At 44.5% G+C, this 17,037-nt stretch overlaps 1 protein-coding gene across 13 annotated transcripts in view; it reads left to right on the top strand.

The window, feature by feature from the left end:
- Positions 1-17,037, top strand: part of dock9 (dedicator of cytokinesis 9) — a 317,738-nt gene that overhangs the window by 276,226 nt on the left and 24,475 nt on the right. For all 13 annotated transcript variants that reach the window (XM_033023076.1, XM_033023077.1, XM_033023074.1 and 10 more), the window contains 3 exons: positions 8,194-8,300; positions 13,863-13,985; positions 14,956-15,069. In XM_033023076.1, the coding sequence (XP_032878967.1) occupies positions 8,194-8,300; positions 13,863-13,985; positions 14,956-15,069 (344 nt within the window). The remainder of the gene's footprint in view (positions 1-8,193; positions 8,301-13,862; positions 13,986-14,955; positions 15,070-17,037) is intronic.

Genomic DNA, 17,037 nt, shown 5'->3' with positions numbered 1-17,037 from the left:
GAAACCTTGGGTGGGGCGCAAAGTCTCCAGAGGTTTCCGTTCAGGTTTCCTAAGTGGGACAGGGGCATAACACTATCCTACACACACCAGGGACAATTTACATTTATACCAAGCCAATGAACCTACAAACCTGTACGTCTTTGAAGTGTGGGAGGAAACAGAAGAGCTCGGAGAAAACCCACACAGGTCACACGGAGAACGTACAAACTCCGTACAGACAGAACTCACGATCAAGATCGAACCCAGGTTTCTGACACTGTGAGGCAGCAACTCTACCGCTGCGCCACCGTGCCGCTAAGTTGGGAGGTGGGAGGATGGCTCACCTGGATGTTATGTGTAGAATATATTTTCAGTGCTGTATGCCTCAGTTTGGATAGCAGAGGGGCTAGGATTGGAAGTGATTTTTTGATGCAGGAAACCTAACACCTTTGTTTCCTTGGTTGCAATGTTTTTGTTAGATATTTTTTCAGTGGCCTGCTAATGATTAATTTTCCGGTGTGCTATGTCTTTTAACTAATGCTTTGGGAGCTGAATTATTAGTCACTGCACCACTTCCAGAGAAAGTGATATCAACGACTGTAACTCAAAACCTGTATTTCCAGATACGATTGGCAATTAAGCACATAGGGAAATATAGATATCAAGGCAGGATCTGGAATTTGATCAGAGGTTGGTTTTAAGATAAAGACAGACAATGCTGGAAATATTCAGCAGGTCAAGTGGCATTTGTAGAGAGACTGATTTGGTTTAGTTTAGAGATACAGGCCTTTCGGCCCACTGAATCCATGCTAACCAGCGATTCCCGTCCACCAGCAATATACTACACACTAGGGACAATTTACAATCAATACCAAAGCCAATTAACCCACAAACCTGTATGTCGTTGGAGCGTGGGAGGAAATCGGAGCACCTGTGACAAACCCAAGTAGTCACAGGGAGAAGTACAGATTCCGTACATACAGCGCCCGTAGTCAGGATTGAACCTGGGTCTCTGGCGCTGTCGGGTCGCAACTTTACTGCTGCGCCACAATGCCGTTGATAGCCTTTCATAAGAACTGGCCGGCTCTGAAGCAAATAACGAAGGCTCCTTATCTGTTAATGTTAAATGTAGCATGTAATAGACAATAGGTGCAGGAGTAGGCCAGTCGGCCCTTCGAGCCAGCACCGCCATTCACTGTGATCATGGCTGATCATCCACAATCAGTTCTTAGAACGGAGACGGAGAAACACTTTTTCTCACAGAGAGTTGTGAGTCTGGAATTCTCTGCCTCAGATGGTGGTGAAGGCTGGTTATCTGGATACTTTCAAGAGAGAGCTAGATAGGGCTCTTAAAGATAGCGGAGTCAGGGGATATGGGGAGAAGGCAGGAACGGGGTACTTATTGGGGATGATCAGCCATGATCACATTGAATGGCAGTGCTGGCTTGAAGGGCCGAATGGCCTACTCCTGCACCTATTGTCTATTGTCAGTACCCCATTCCTGCCTTCTCCCCATATCCCCTGACTCCGCTATCTTTAAGAGCTCTATCTAACTCTCTCTTGAAAGCATCCAGATAATTGGCCTCCACTGCCTTCTGAGGCAGAGAATTCCACTGATTCACAACCTCTGTGTGAAAAGGTTTTTCCTCGTCTCTGTTCCAAATGACTTAACCCTTATTCTTAAACTGTAGCCACTGGTTCTGGACTCCCCCAACATCGGGAACATGTTTCCTGCCTCTAGCGGGTTCAAACATCTTATATGTTTCAATAAAATACCCTCTCATCCTAAATTCCAGAGTATACAAGCCCAGCCACTCCATTCTATCAACATATGACAGTCCCGCCATTCCGGGAATTAACTTTGTGGCCAACATGCCATTCGCTTTCTTCACTGCCAACTGTACCTGCATGCTCACTTTCAGTGACTGATGAACATGGACCCCCAGATCTTGTTGTACTTCCCCTTTTCCCAACTTGACACCATTCAGATCTGCCTTCCTGTTTTTACCACCAAAGTGGATAACCTCACATTTATCCACATCTGCCATGCATCTGCCCACTCACCCAACCTGTACAAGTCACCCTGCATCCTCATAGCATCCTCCTCACAGTTCACACTGCCACCCACCTTTATGTAATCTGCAAATGCTAATGTTACTTTTAATCCCTTCATCTAAATCGTTAATGTATATTGTAAATAGCTGCGGTCCCAGCACTGAGCCTTGCGGTACCCCATTAGGCACTAAAGGGACCCGATAATCCCTACTCTTCGTTTCCTGTCTGCCAACCAATTTTCTATCCATGTCAGCTTTTACTATCCTCATTTATATTCTTGGCTAGCTTACATTCGTACCTCATCTTTTCTCCCCGTATTGCCGTTTTAGTTATCTTATGTTGCGCTTTAAATGTTTCCCAATTCTCTGGCTTCCCGCTCATCTTTGCTATGTTATTCTTCTGCTCTTTTATTTTTATACTGCCACTGACTTCTCTTGTCAGTCATGGTCGCCCCTTATAGAAACATAGAAACATAGAAATTAGGTGCAGGAGTAGGCCATTCGGCCCTTCGAGCCTGCACCGCCATTCAATATGATCATGGCTGATCATCCAACTCAGTATCCCGTACCTGCCTTCTCTCCATACCCTCTGATCCCCTTAGCCACAAGGGCCATATCTAACTCCCTCTTAAATATAGCCAATGAACTGGCCTCGACTACCCTCTGTGGCAGAGAGTTCCAGAGATTCACCACTCTCTGTGTGAAAAAAATTCTTCTCATCTCGGTTTTAAAGGATTTCCCCCGTATCCTTAAGCTGTGACCCCTTGTCCTGGACTTCCCCAACATCGGGAGCAATCTTCCTGCATCTAGCCTGTCCAACCCCTTAAGAATTTTATAAGTTTCTATAAGATCCCCTCTCAATCTCCTAAATTCTAGAGAGTATAAACCAAGTCTATCCAGTCTTTCTTCATAACACAGTCCTGACATCCCAGGAATCAGTCTGGTGAACCTTCTCTGCACTCCCTCTATGGCAATAATGTCCTTCCTCAGATTTGGAGACCAAAACTGTACGCAATACTCCAGGTGTGGTCTCACCAAGACCCTGTACAACTGCAGTAGAACCTCCCTGCTCCTATACTCAAATCCTTTTGCTATGAAAGCTAACATAGCATTATGCCCGTGTCCCACTTAGGAAACCTGAACGGAAACCTCTGGAGACTTTGTGCCCCACCCAAGGTTTCCGTGCGGTTCCCGGAAGTTTTTGTCGGTCTCCCTACCTGCCTCCACTACCTGCAACCTCCGGCAACCACCTGCAACCTCCGGGAACCGCATGGAAACCTTGGGTGGGGCGCAATGTCTCCAGAGGTTTCCGTTCAGGTTTCCTAAGTGGGACAGGGGCATTACTCCCCTTGGAATCTTTCTTCCTCTTCGGAATGAATGTCTGTAACTTGTCCATTCATAATTAATTGTGCTTTGTGGGAACAGTGTAAAAGGTCAGAGTAACGGTGGGAAGCAGAATAAAAGAAACAGGCAACTGGAAGACGTGCACGAAATGGTGCTCTGTAAAGTGGTCAACAAATCTTGTTTGTCTTGCTCCAGTGTTATGGAGAAAACGTTGTGAGCACTGAATGCAGTGCACTAGATTGGAAGAAGTGCAAATCAATCATGCCTTCAGCTGGAAGGTAGGTTTTAAGAAGAAGAATAGAGAAATTTAGAGAGGAAATTCCAAAGCCCAGGAGCCAAGCAGCAGAAGAGACAGCTGGCAGCAGAGGAATCACTATGTTTTGGAATTATCAACTGGCCAAAAAATAAGCAGAGATCTCAAGATTGTAGGCTAGAGATTACTGGGGTAAAGTGGTGGTAGCTATGGAGGAATTTAGAAGAAAGGAATAGAATATTTATCAGGTATCTTTGCAATCGTTAGAAAGACTTGGTTGTGGAGCTTATTATCTCCAAGTATCCTTTACAATTCTTTACTATCAGTGGGGCCCCTGCTGTAATGAAGAGATCCCAACTACCTCTCTTCACCCCAGCAAGATTCCAAAACTATCAATGTGTTGATGAATAATCTAGATTATTAACGCAATTGGAAGGTTACATGTTGCCCATAGGACACTGCAGAGAATTCCACTACTTTGTTTCCTAACTGGAACCATTGTATGCACTAAGCATTTGGGACGACAGATGGCACAATGGGCTAAGTGTTCGGCTGGCAACCGGAAGGTAGCCGGTTGGGGTGCATACTGTCGTGTCCTTGGGCAAGACACTTCACCCACCTTTGCCTGTGTGTGAATGTGTGTGAATGTGTGTGAGTGATTGGTGGTGGTCGGAGGGGCCGTAGGCGCAGATTGGCAGCCACGCTTCCGTCAGTCTGCCCCAGGGCAGCTGTGGCTACAGAAGTAGCTTACCACCACCGAGTGTGACTGAGGAATGAATGAATAATGCAATGTAAAGCGCCTTGAGTATTAGAAAGGCGCTATATAAATCCCATCCATTATTATTATCATTATTATTATTAAGCAGAAATAGCATTGGCTCAATATCTCCCAAGAAAGGCAGGACCTCCAGCAGTGCAGCATTCCCTCAGGACTGCACCCGGGAGTTGAACCAGGTTTCTGTGTTTTTTCATAAATTCATAAATTATAGGAGCACAATTAGGCCATTTGGCCCATCATCTACTCCCGCAATTGAATCAGGGCTGATCTATCATTCCCTCTCAACCCCATTCTCCTGCCTTCTCCCCATTACCCCTGACACCCGTGCTGATCAAGAATCTGTCAAACTCTGCCACAACCATAATCCATTGACTTGGACTCCACAGCCTTCTGTGGCAATGAATTCCACAGATTCTCCACCCTCTGACTAAATATTTTCCTCTTCATCTCCTTTCTAAAGGTTTTATTCTACGGCTATGGCCTCTGGCCCTAGACTCTCGCACTAGTGGAAACACCCTCTCCACATCCACTCTATCCAGGCCTTACACAGTTTGAGGTTCTGGGGTGGAACTTGAACCCATCACCTTGTAACTCCGAGGAGGGGACATTGCCCAGATGATGCTGGCCTTCAGAGCAGTGGGGGACCATAGTGTAATCTTCAGTTGTAATACTTGTGTTGAGTGCAGCTGTACCTGAGATATCAGCTGATCCTGATGTTGGAGTTCCTTTGTTGTTTAAAACCTAATGGAAATCCAACATGTGAATATACCATCCACTTCAGCCATTAGCAGAGGTCTTGTGACAATATGATTAAATAGCAGAGCATATTCATGCCATTCTGTGAGTTGTTGACTTCCAAACCCCATTGCTTTTATTAAATAAAAGTAATCTTATTTCATTTTGCAATTCTACAAATCACGGAATGGCATATATATATATATAATTATGCTGCTGCAAACCTTTTTCTGTTGTTGGGTTGTTTGGGAGATTATTGAGTTGTCTGTACAGAGTTTGTACATTCTCTCTGTGACCACGTGGATTTCTTCCGGGTGCTCCGTTTCCTTCCCCCATCCCAAATACGTAATGGTTTGTAGGTTTAATTGGACGGTAACATTGTAAACAGTCCCTGGTGTGTAGGATACTGCTAGTGTACAGGGGTGGTCGCTGGTCGGCGCGGACTTGGTGGGCCGAAGAGCCTGTTTCCGCGCTGAATCCTTAATTTAAAGTAAAGACCTTTGTCCTGCTGGAGGGCTTCAAACATTCAAGGGAATTGCAGTAACACTAAAGATGCAAATATTGTCCACAATGGTTGTGCTCTGGATCTCACTGAGATGTGCAATGTGCACACGCTTCCTTGTATTGAAAACATCATTGTGATTTTTTTGGGGGGGGGATTATCTTCCAGCCACCAAACAATAATGTATAGCTTTTCAATGTAACGCCAAAGAAACACAAGTTACCACTAGAGGTCATGAGTACATTTCATCTGATTTCCTCTTGCCATGACAAGTGTAAATTATTATTTATTTTTCTCGGTGACTTTTGTCCAATTTAGAGTCATACAGGCTCTTCAACCCAACTCATCCATGCCAACTAAACTGCCCCATTTAAGCTAGTCCCATTTATCTGTGTTTGGCCTGTAAACCTCTAAACCATTCCTATCCATGTACCTACACAAATGTATTTTAAATGTTGTTATTGCATCTGCCTCAACTACTGCCTGTGGAAGCTCCATCCATATGCCCACCACCCTCTGAGTGAAGACATTTTGCTTCAAGATCCTATTGAATCTTTCCCCTCTCACCGTAAACCTATGTTACATAGAAACATAGAAAATAGGTGCAGGAGGAGGCCATTCGGCCCTTCGAGCCAGCACTGCCATTTATTGTGATCATGGCTGATCGTCCCCAATCAATAACCCGTGCCTGCCTTCTCCCCATATCCCTTGACTCCACTAGCCCCTAGAGCTCTATCTAACTCTCTCTTAAATCCATCCAGTGATTTGGCCTCCACTGCCCTCTGTGGCAGGAAATTCCACAAATTCACAACTCTCTGGGTGAAAAAGTTTTTTCTCACCTCAGTCTTAAATGGCCTCCCCTTTATTCTAAGACTGTGGCCCCTGGTTCTGGACTCGCTCAACATTGGGAACATTTTTCCTGCATCCAGCTTGTCCAGTCCTTTTATAATTTGAAATGTTTCTATAAGATCCTCCCTCATCCTTCTAAACTCCAGTGAATATAAGACTAGTCTTTTCAATCTTTCCTCATATGACAGTCCAGCCATCCCAGGGATCAATCTCGTGAACCTACGCTGCACTGCCTCAATCACAAGGATGTCCTTCCTCAAATTAGGAGACCAAAACTGTACACAATACTCCAGATGGGGTCTCACCAGAGCCCTATACAACTGCAGAAGAACCTCTCTACTCCTATACTGAAATCCTCTTGTTATGAAGGCCAACATTCCATTAGCATGTTGTCTGGTTCTTGATTCCCCTACCATTGGTAAAAGACACTGTGTATTCACCTTATCTATTTCCCCTCATAATGTATGCTCTTCTATGAATCGCCCCTCAGTGCTCCAAGGAATAAAAATCCTAGCCTGGAATAAAAGTGGAAAAAATATAGCCTTTGAACACCTTGAATAATCCAAAGAAAATTTGTATTATCTGCTTTTGCCTTCAAAGGATGTGGATATGAGATTAAGTGACATTTCTCAGTGGGCATGGCAGGATCTGTGGAGGGAAATGGACAGACAATGTTTGAGGTAAAGAGGAGAGATGGGTTTGAATGGAAGCTGAATGAACGTATATTTGTAGACATCTCGGTCAGTGGGAACAAATTGGACCAAACACTAGTTTTTTGGGGAAGTTTAAGGAGCACCTTTAAGTGGGAATTGGAAAAGCTTTAGCCATGAGTCTCACCTCTGAGAATATCTGGGAGATCAGATGGCAGCTTGTGCAGAATAATTACATTTCCAGGTCCCAACACTTTGCTGTGCACCTGGTTCTACCCATTCCCATCAGGCAAGAAGTGCAGAAGTTTGAAAACACATAGCTCCAGATTCTGGGATAGTTTCTTCCCAGCTCTAATCAGGTTAGAGCGTGGTCCTGAACTCCCATCTACCTCATTGGGCACAGACGCAAAATGCTGGAGTAACTCAGCAAGTCAGGCAGCATCGCTGGAGAAAAGGAATAGGTGACGCTTCGGGTCGGAACCCTCCTTCAGTTTGGAGACCTTTGAGCTATCTTTAATCTGACTTGTCTGAAGGAGGGTCCCGGCCCGAAACATCATCCATTCCGTCTCTCCAGAGAATGCTGACTGTCCAGCTGAATTACTCCAGCATTTTGTGTCTATCTTCGGCCTAAACCAGCATCTGCAATTCCTTCCTACAGATTTAATCTGATTTTATTGGACTACAACTTGCACTAAATTTTGTGCCCTTTATCTGTGCACTGTGGACATCTTGAATGTAATCATTTATAGTCTTTTCTTTGACTGGATAGCATGCAAACAAAAGCTTTTCACTGTACCATGGTGCACATGACAATAATAAACGGAACTAATCTAACCTAAACACATGTCCTGACCCTAACTATTGTGCCACCTCTGTTCTTGGTGACCCGGAAAGCTCTTCAAAATTAAGCCAAGTTCCAAGTTTGGCCACGCTCCCCAGACGTGCTCTTACATTCATAGCACTCCACAGATGAATTGTTGTTCAATATAGCACGTGGACAGACCAATGGGTTGATGAACCCTCATGTTAATGTTGCTCTCTTTCTCCAGGTATATTTAAACAAGGCTGCTCGGCGTTTAAGGTGATCACACCCAACATTGATGAGGAAGCAGCAATGATGGAGGATGGAGGAATGCAAGATGTCCACTACAATGAGGTGAGTTGATCTGAGCATTCCCACAACCTGCCATTGTAATACTTCCTTCCAAATCACACCTCTTCCTTCAGTGTTTCTGTTCTGCCAAGGCACAGATCTGATTGGTACTGTCTATGTGCGTTGGAACATTGATTGTTCTATGGGCTGTCTATTTTGATGGCACCATATAATTTGGATCATGGTTGGATGTGACTTTCTTTTTATGGGGTGCATAACACTACAATAAAGTGTGGCAACTGAATTGATGTTTTTCTGAATATATCTTCTCGCTTCAGTCTCCCTCAAAATAAATTAATCTTCCAAGTTTATAGCTCCATAAGAAGACTTTTATATTACTCTTGTGTTCTTCACAACCTCTGTGTCCTGAAGTGTTTTATGGTCAAAGAAGGATCTTTTTAGAGTTGGGCGTCACGGTGGTAGTGTTGCTGCCTCTCCAAAGACACACTCCAAAGACGTATTGGTTTGTAGGTTAATTGGCTTGGCATTAGTGTAAAGTGTCCCTGGTGTGTGTAGGATAGTGTTAATGTGCGGGTATCACTAGTCGGTGCGGACTCGGTGGGCCGAAAGGCCTCTTTCCGTGCTGTATCTCTAAACTGAAGGCCACAAACCAGAGATCAGAGTGAGAGTGAATTAAAGTGTCAACATGATAATGAGCTTATGCTGGTGATATTGAGTCATAGAGCCATACAGCGTGGTCCAACTTGCCCACACCGACCAACATGTCCCACCTACACCAGTGCCACCTGCCAGCGTTTGGCCCATATCCCTCTAAACCTGTCCTATCCATGTACCTGTCTAATTGTTTCTTAAACGTTTTTATAGTCCCTGCGCCAACTACCTCGTCTGGCAGTGCGTTCCATACACCCACCATCCTTTGAATGAAGGAGAAACTAGCTTTTTGACCTAGAACTCTGGGATCTTTTGAGTTTCACATCTGAAAGTTGGCATTTCCAACAGTGCTGGCATGGAAATATTCTGGGGACTGAAGTGGCAGACGTGGGAGGTACAATTTTTTTGCAGCCTGACATGTTATCAGTGACTACAGAATCCACATTGTAAGCAAACTTTGGGGCAGATAAGATTACACTGATGTTGCAAATTCTATTATCAGCTGTTTCAAAAACACACGTTGCCTTTAATGGACTATTAACCTTTTATCGCCAAGAAATTGCAGCAAATGTTAATCATCGACAATATCATAGTCAACCTAATTAAACCAATTGCTTGCAGGGTTGATTTGAGTTACTGATAATTGCCACTCTCAGTGTGATCTGGCCATTGATCTCTCCTGAGTCAGCTGTAGAAGTTTCATTTTATTGTTCTGAAAGTCCGTCAACTGAGTAGCAATGAGTAGATTAATGGGCGTTTGGCGGCACTGGACCTGTACTCGCTGGAGTTTATAAGAATGAGAGGGGGGCATCATTGAAACGTACAGAATAGTGAAAGGCTTGGATAGAGTGGAGGTGGAGAGGATGTTTCCACTAGTGGGAAAGTCTAGGTCTAGAGGTCATAGCCTCAGAATTAAAGGATGTTCTTGTAGGAAGGAGATGGGGAGGAATTTCTTTAGTCAGAGGGTGGTGAATCTGTGGAATAAGCGAGTTCGGTATTCCGAAACACGCAAGGAATCATGGGACCTGTCAAAGGTCACTCACTATAAACATTCTCGGCATCTGTGCTGCTGCATGTATACAGACCTGCGATTCATCCGTAGTCAGGATTGAACCTGGGTCTCCAGCGCTGCAAGCATTGTTGAATTGCTACTGAACCGCTCCCGTCCCCTCCCGAGTGTCCCATCCCTGTCTGGGGGCGGCCGGAGATGTCCGGGGTGACCCTGGGCTGACGGGACACCGGCCCGGAGCAGTGGTGGCCCAGGCTTACAGCCAGCGTGGATAAGAAGCGCTAATGCCAGCTCAGCTCTGCTTGTCCCGCCGGGTTAAACCGACAGCACCGGACTGACGGGCCACTTCATTCCCACTCCAAGTCAACCACTGTTCAAAACCTTCATCCGTGCCTTTGCCATTGGCCTGACCTCTGTTCTACCCTCTTAAACTAGAAGCCATCCAGAGGTTGCGTCTTAAATTCCAGCCCCACTCAAAATGCGCCAGTGTTTCTCAGAGATTTTATTGGGCTTTTTGGCGACTAATTGAATTGAATCTTGAAAAATTGGGAAAATACAGTAAGTCACAGAGAGGAAAGTTGTAAAATTTTAAGTCCGTCCTTCCGATTCCAGATGCATAAACTGTGGGATACGTGGATAGGAAAGGTTTAGAAAGACATGGGGCAAACGCATAGGTGGGACTAGTGTAGGTGGGACATCTTGGTCGTCGTGGGCAAGTTGGGTTAAAGGACCTGTCTCCATGCTGTATGAATCTGACTGTGTTGATTGAATGTGGCCACCTTCTGTGGCACCAAGTGGCTTTGGGTTGAGGTGTAGTGCTCATCCCTTCTTGATAGTTCACTTTCAGCGAATTAGATTTTTACAGTTGGGCCACGGTAAACAAAGCAGTACTATAAACATTGCAATCTTTGCTGCACTCTTCATAATTTCTTTGCTGTGACCATTTTTATTGCTAATCGTCCTTATTTTTATTGCATGCCCTATCTTTATAACAGAAGCAATTGATTATGTGGTAAAAATATTTATAGCACAGGTTTTCATTTTTATATTCAGATTATATTGCGGCTAAATTTTTATCACACTAGAGGCTTTGCCGATTTTCTTTACTTGGGACAACCTGCCCTTCAGCCTAGATGTTAAACTGAGGTAGTCAGTTCCCATGGCAATGTCGAGTGGAAGAGAGATCGATTCTCCCCATTCTCCTTGGCAATGGTTGTCTCCCACACAGTGCTGTTGGAATGAAAGCAGAAGACCATTACTTCATTTATGTGTGGGTTCTTGCTGGGTAGAAATCAACTGTTGTGTTTCCTACCTTAATCAATTACCACACTTCACAACGGAAGTCTTGTCTCAGTTTCACACCCACCTACATCATTGAAACATTTGCTTTCCAAGCATTTCTCCCCTTTCTACAAATTACTGCATAATCTGCTTTCAAGAGCAGGGAGGTTCTACTGCAATTGTACAGGGTCTCGGTGAGACCACACCTGGAGTATTGCGTACAGTTTTGGTCTCCTAATCTGAGGAAATACATTCTTGCCATAGAGGGAGTACAGAGAAGGTTCACCAGACTGATTCCTGGGATGGCAGGACTTTCATATGAAGAAAGACTGGATAGACTCGGCTTGTACTCGCTAGAATTTAGAAGATTGAGGGGGGATCTTATAGAAACTTACGAAACTTAAGGGGTTGGACAGGCTAGATGCATGAAGATTATTCCCGATGTTGGGGAAGTCCAGAACAAGGGGTCACAGTTTAAGGATAAGGGGGAAGTCCTAGGACCGAGATGAAAAAATCATTTTTTACACAGAGTGGTGAATCTGTGGAATTCTCTGCCATAGAAGGTAGTTGAGGCCAGTTCATTGGCTATATTTAAGAGGGAGTTAGATGTGGCTAAAGGGGTCAGGGGGTATGGAGAGAAGGCAGGTACAGGATACTGAGTTGGATGATCAGCCATGATCATATTCAATGGCGGTGCAGGCTCGAAGGGCCGAATGGCCTACTCCTGCACCTATTTTCTATGTTTCAACACGATTTCAGGCAGCCCATTCCTGGTCACAGCAACTGCTCTCATACATGACTTCTTTAAAACTTGCCCCAAGGAGAGGGTGCAGAGGAGATTCACCTGAATGGAGCCATCGAGTCATACGGCATAGAAACAGGCCCTTCGGCCCAACTTGCCCACACCAACCAACAAGTCCCATCCCAGTTGCCTTCATTTGGCCCATATCCCTCCAAACCTGCTAGTGTTTCAGTTTAGAGGAGAGACTGGATAGCTTAGTTTTTTATTCCCTTGGATCAGAGGAGGCTGAGAGAGATAATATTATGAGGGGCATAGCAGGGGAAATAGTAGGACATCTTTTCTCCTATCAGAAGAGTCTAGAACATGGGTGCATGGGTTTAGGATAAGAAGTATAGGGTTTAGAGGATTTATGAAGCACTTTATTTTTCCTGAGGATGATTGGAATCTGAAGTGCACTGCCTGACGAGGTGGTAGAGCCCGAGATTGTCACAACATTTATGACCTATCTACCTGCAGCATGTAGGTCGGCATGGAATAGGAGGCCATGGACCAAGTGCTGATCATTAGGATGAGCATAGATGGGTACTTGGCTTTTAGCATGGACCCGCTGGGCTGAAGGGACGGTCTCAATGCTGTATTACTCTAATTCATCAGTTTCATGGACGCCTGTTCATCTCTTAGTAATTATTTTTCAGTTAATTGGCCAAATGTTGCTGAGGCTGGAGACACAAAGGTGTTAGTTTAAATTTCAATGTAAAGGGCTGTGATTAACATTGAAGTCTGGGTTAAGCATAATTTAGTTTAGAGATACAGCACGGAAACAGGCCCTTCGGCCCAACAAGTCCGCACCAAACAGCGATCCCCACACATTTACACTATCCAACACACACAAGGAACAATTAAAAAAATGTGTTATACCAAGCCAATTGACCTACAAACCCTGCATGTCTTTGGAATGTGAGGGGAAACCGAAGATCTCGGAGAAAACGCACACAGTCACGGGGAGAAGATACTAACTCCGTGCAGACAGCACCCAAAGTCAGGATCAAAGCCGGGTCCCTGGCGCTGTGAGGCAGCAACTCTACCGCTGCGTCACCGTGCCGCCTCTAATAACTAGTTGAAACAGCTGAAAGAAAAAAGACTCAAGTTGCACTGATCCTAGGTTGTGTTTGAATCACTTAAATCTTTTGGGTGATTCAGGTCAGGGTAGCTAAAGAACGCAACAGGAAAAGTAATGGGGGCTTGAGGCCAGTGATGCTTCACCCCCTCACAGAGATAGTGGACAACCTCTTCTTTGCCTAGAACTGTCCCATCTTCTCCTTTGATTAGTCCCTGTCACTGAATGAGGAGGGTGGATAACAGATTTTGCGGTGAGAGGCCAAGTGTTTTGATGACAACTGTTGAACATTAAGGAAGAAAAAAAAGGAGTTTGAGGTTAATGCAGGAAGGTGGTGCTGAGATAGAAGAGCCATGACCTTATTGAATGGTGTAGTAGGTACAGTGGGCTGAATGGCCTCCTCTTGACTTTAACTAAGGGAACGGTTAGATGCCAAATACACATTTTGTTACAAAAAATTTAGTTATTTCTTTATTTGAAGACAGATTTTAGATATTTTAAATATTATGGAAATCTGGCCACATGGAGTTAAAGCAGGAAAATGGTGCTCAGTTAAAATATCTGCCATGATGTAATGAATGGCACAGGGCAAGCACGAGGGCTGTGGCTCCTCCTGTTCCTATTTCTTGTAGTTTGGTCAGGAAACATTGACTAAAAAGACAGTGGAAGCAGATTCAATGCAAATAGATCAGGGAGTGGAACTGATTGGAGAGCTCCTGCACATTGCTCTTTTACTTTTGGCGATTTTCTATAGCAGGTAGAAGATTACATTGAAAATGTATACTTTGCCTTGTGTTTTCGCAGGATGTGTTGATGGAGCTTTTGGAACAGTGTGCAGATGGACTCTGGAAAGCAGAGCGTTACGAACTTATTACCAATGTTTACAAACTGATTATTCCGGTCTATGAGGAAAGGCAGGAGTTTGAGGTGAGTGAACGTGGTCCTCCACACAGGTGGCAGGGTCGGGGAACAAAATAAACCCACCTTATACCTTCAATATCGCAGACTGGATGTTGCTCAACAACAGTTCACATGTTACGGTCAATGTATTTTCTGTTGTCTGAACAAGCACAAACAAAGATGGAATTATATTAGAAGAAAAGTCGCAAAGTGTTGTGGTGACTCAGCGGGCCAGACAGCACCTCTAGAGAACGTGGATAGGTGATGTTTCGGTCTGGTCCCTTCTTCAGATTGTTACAAAGTCACCATTCATATTCCCCCAATATAGAAAATAAAAATGATATAGCAGATATAGAAAAGTGGAAGGGAAGCAATGAGGTAGATTGGGGGGCGGTGGCATGAATACATCCCTTTGCTTATGAAGTGTTTAAGAAGGAACTGCAGATGCTGGAAAATCGAAGGTACACAAAAATGCTGGAGAAACTCAGCGGGTGCAGCAGCATCTATGGAGCGAAGGAAATAGGTGACGTTTTGGGCTGAAACCCTTCTTCAGATTGAAGAAGAGTTTCGCCCCGAAACGTTGCCTATTTCCTTCGCTCCATAGATGCTGCTGCACCCGCTGAGTTTCTCCAACATTTTTGTGTACCTTTGCTTATGAATATTTGTTGAGTAATTTGATAAGAGGTATACAAGCCTCCGCTGAATCGGTGTATGTGATTTCAAGCTTTTATATCATCTGCCAACGGGAGAGGAGAGAAGGGAGAATGACCTGGGCATGAGTGGTTCTGGATTATGTTGAAAACACAATCGTGTTGGAGTAGCTCAGCAGGTCGGGCAGCATCTCTGGGGACTATGGATAGATGATGTTTCAAGTCGAGACCTTTCTTCAGTCTAACTATCCAAAGACATGTTTTATGTTTAATGTATCAAAGGTTTGCTGAAGTAATTTTGTAGGCGAGAGAGGTTTATTGCGTTTCTCTATTATGCACCCCAACAGAAACTTGCCCACCTCTACGAAACGCTCCATCAGGCATACAAGAAAATCGCGGAGGTCACACACACGGGAAAGCGGCTTCTTGGCACCTACTTTCGAGTTGGCTTTTTTGGGCAGGTGAGTATTCTTAATGTCTGTCGTGGTTAATGTTTGCAATGTACAGCTCTGTTTTTATAGCAAGCAAATGCATGGGATGGGCTGACTGTTTTTTCAAAGCTTAAATTGTTTGGACCGTTTAAAAAAATATAATAAAACTTACAACTATGATGATAAAGCAAAATCAGAGAAACCACCTTCAATGGGCAGTAATCAGTGGACACTGACTCAATGGAATCAATCAATCAATCAATCAATCAACCTTTATTGTCATCTTGCAAGCAACAGTTGTACAGTGCAAAATGAAAAGACGTTTCCCAGGGAATACCGGAGCATCGCACATGAAACTTAAAACATTTCACACATAATACTAAAAACAATCCAGTCCCTGATGGAACAGTATAAATAGTTAAAAGCAGGTAAAACACAATGTTAAAATACAATAAACCAATCATAAAATGTCTGGGGCAGCTGATTTGAGTGGCCAGTGCCAGTTATTAAAGTGTCCATGCCAGCCGCAGAATCAAGTAACTGTGAGTACAGAGTGACTGTTTAGCAGCCTCACAGCCTGTGGTAGGTAGCTGTTTAGCAGTCTTGTAGTCCGGGCTTTGATGCTTCGATATCTCTTGCCTGATGGCAGGAGATCCAGGTGTATGTGGAGGGGGTGCAGTTTGTCCTTAGCAATTCTCTGAGCTTTTTTCAGACAGCGGCTCTGGAACAGTTCTTGTACCGAGGGTAGGGAGACGCCAATGATCCTCTCTGCTCCCCTCACTACCCTCTGCAGAGCCTTCCTGTCCGAGCAGTTGCAGGTGGAGTACCACGTATTTATGCAGTACGTGAGTACAGACTCCACCGTACCCCTGTAGAAAGTCCTGAGGATGTTGGTGGGGAGTGAGGCCTGTTTTAGTTTCCTCAGGAAGTGCAGTCGCTGATGGGCCCGTTTGACGGTCCCAGTGGTGTTCCTGGACCAGGTGAGGCTGTCTGTAATTTGCACACCGAGGAACTTTATGCTCTCCACTCTCCACTGTAGTGCCACTGATGTTGAGGGGTGTATGCTTTGGCTGCGCCCTCCTGAAGTCGACAACCATCTCCTTCGTTTTGTCGACATTTAATTCTAGATTATTTTTGCCGCACCAGTCCACTAGTTGTTTTACTTCCTCCCTGTACATTGATTCGTCATCTCCGCTGATGAGTCCCACCACTGTTGAGTCATCCGCGAATTTTATGATCTTATTGTCCCTGAATCTGGCAGCACAGTCATGTGTGAGCAATGTGAACAACAGCGGGCTGAGCACACAGCCTTGAGGGGATCCGGTGCTCAGCGTGATCGAGCCTGAAGTGTTGGAGTGGGATGGGATAGAGTTGAAGGAGAAGCCATAGTGATGATGAGATTTTCAGGCTCAGGAACCCCTGAAAGTTCCCACTGCACTACCTGAAAGTGCAGTGGGAACCGATTCAACAGGAACAATCTGAGGGATTAGGAAATGCTCAAAAAGGGAGAAAAGGTATCACAAGAAAAGAATGGCAGGGTGGGGCTAATTTTCATGTTCTCTGAAAGAGCTCGCACAGATGCAATGAACTGAATGTTGCTTAAAGAAACTGCAGTAGATAAGGATTTCCCTTGGTTTTAGCACTCTGGGAACCTTAAGTATTTACAGCTTAATCTCTCAGAGGTGTCAAGGTTGGAACAACGTGATTGATGAAAGGACAAATGCTTTCACTGTGTCTACAGGAGATTAATATTCAGTGAAAAGTAAAAGGCTGAGAGAGTTGAAGGAAAACCAACTCTTGACTGATTTTTGAACATTTAATTTTTTTTTAAATGACACATAAATAGTTTAGAGATATCGTGCGGGAACAGGCCCTTCAGCCCACCAAGTGCGCGCCGACCAACAATCCCCGTACACTAGCACTATCCTACACATAGGGACTTTTTTTACAATTTACAATTTTTACCAATGCCAATTAACTGACAAACCGGTACGTCTT

Source organism: Amblyraja radiata, chromosome 6 (genome assembly GCF_010909765.2).
Source record: "Amblyraja radiata isolate CabotCenter1 chromosome 6, sAmbRad1.1.pri, whole genome shotgun sequence".
NCBI classification, from domain to species: domain Eukaryota; kingdom Metazoa; phylum Chordata; class Chondrichthyes; order Rajiformes; family Rajidae; genus Amblyraja; species Amblyraja radiata.
The sequence above is the reverse complement of the archived record's forward strand: the minus strand, read 5'-3'. Positions and strand labels throughout refer to the sequence as shown.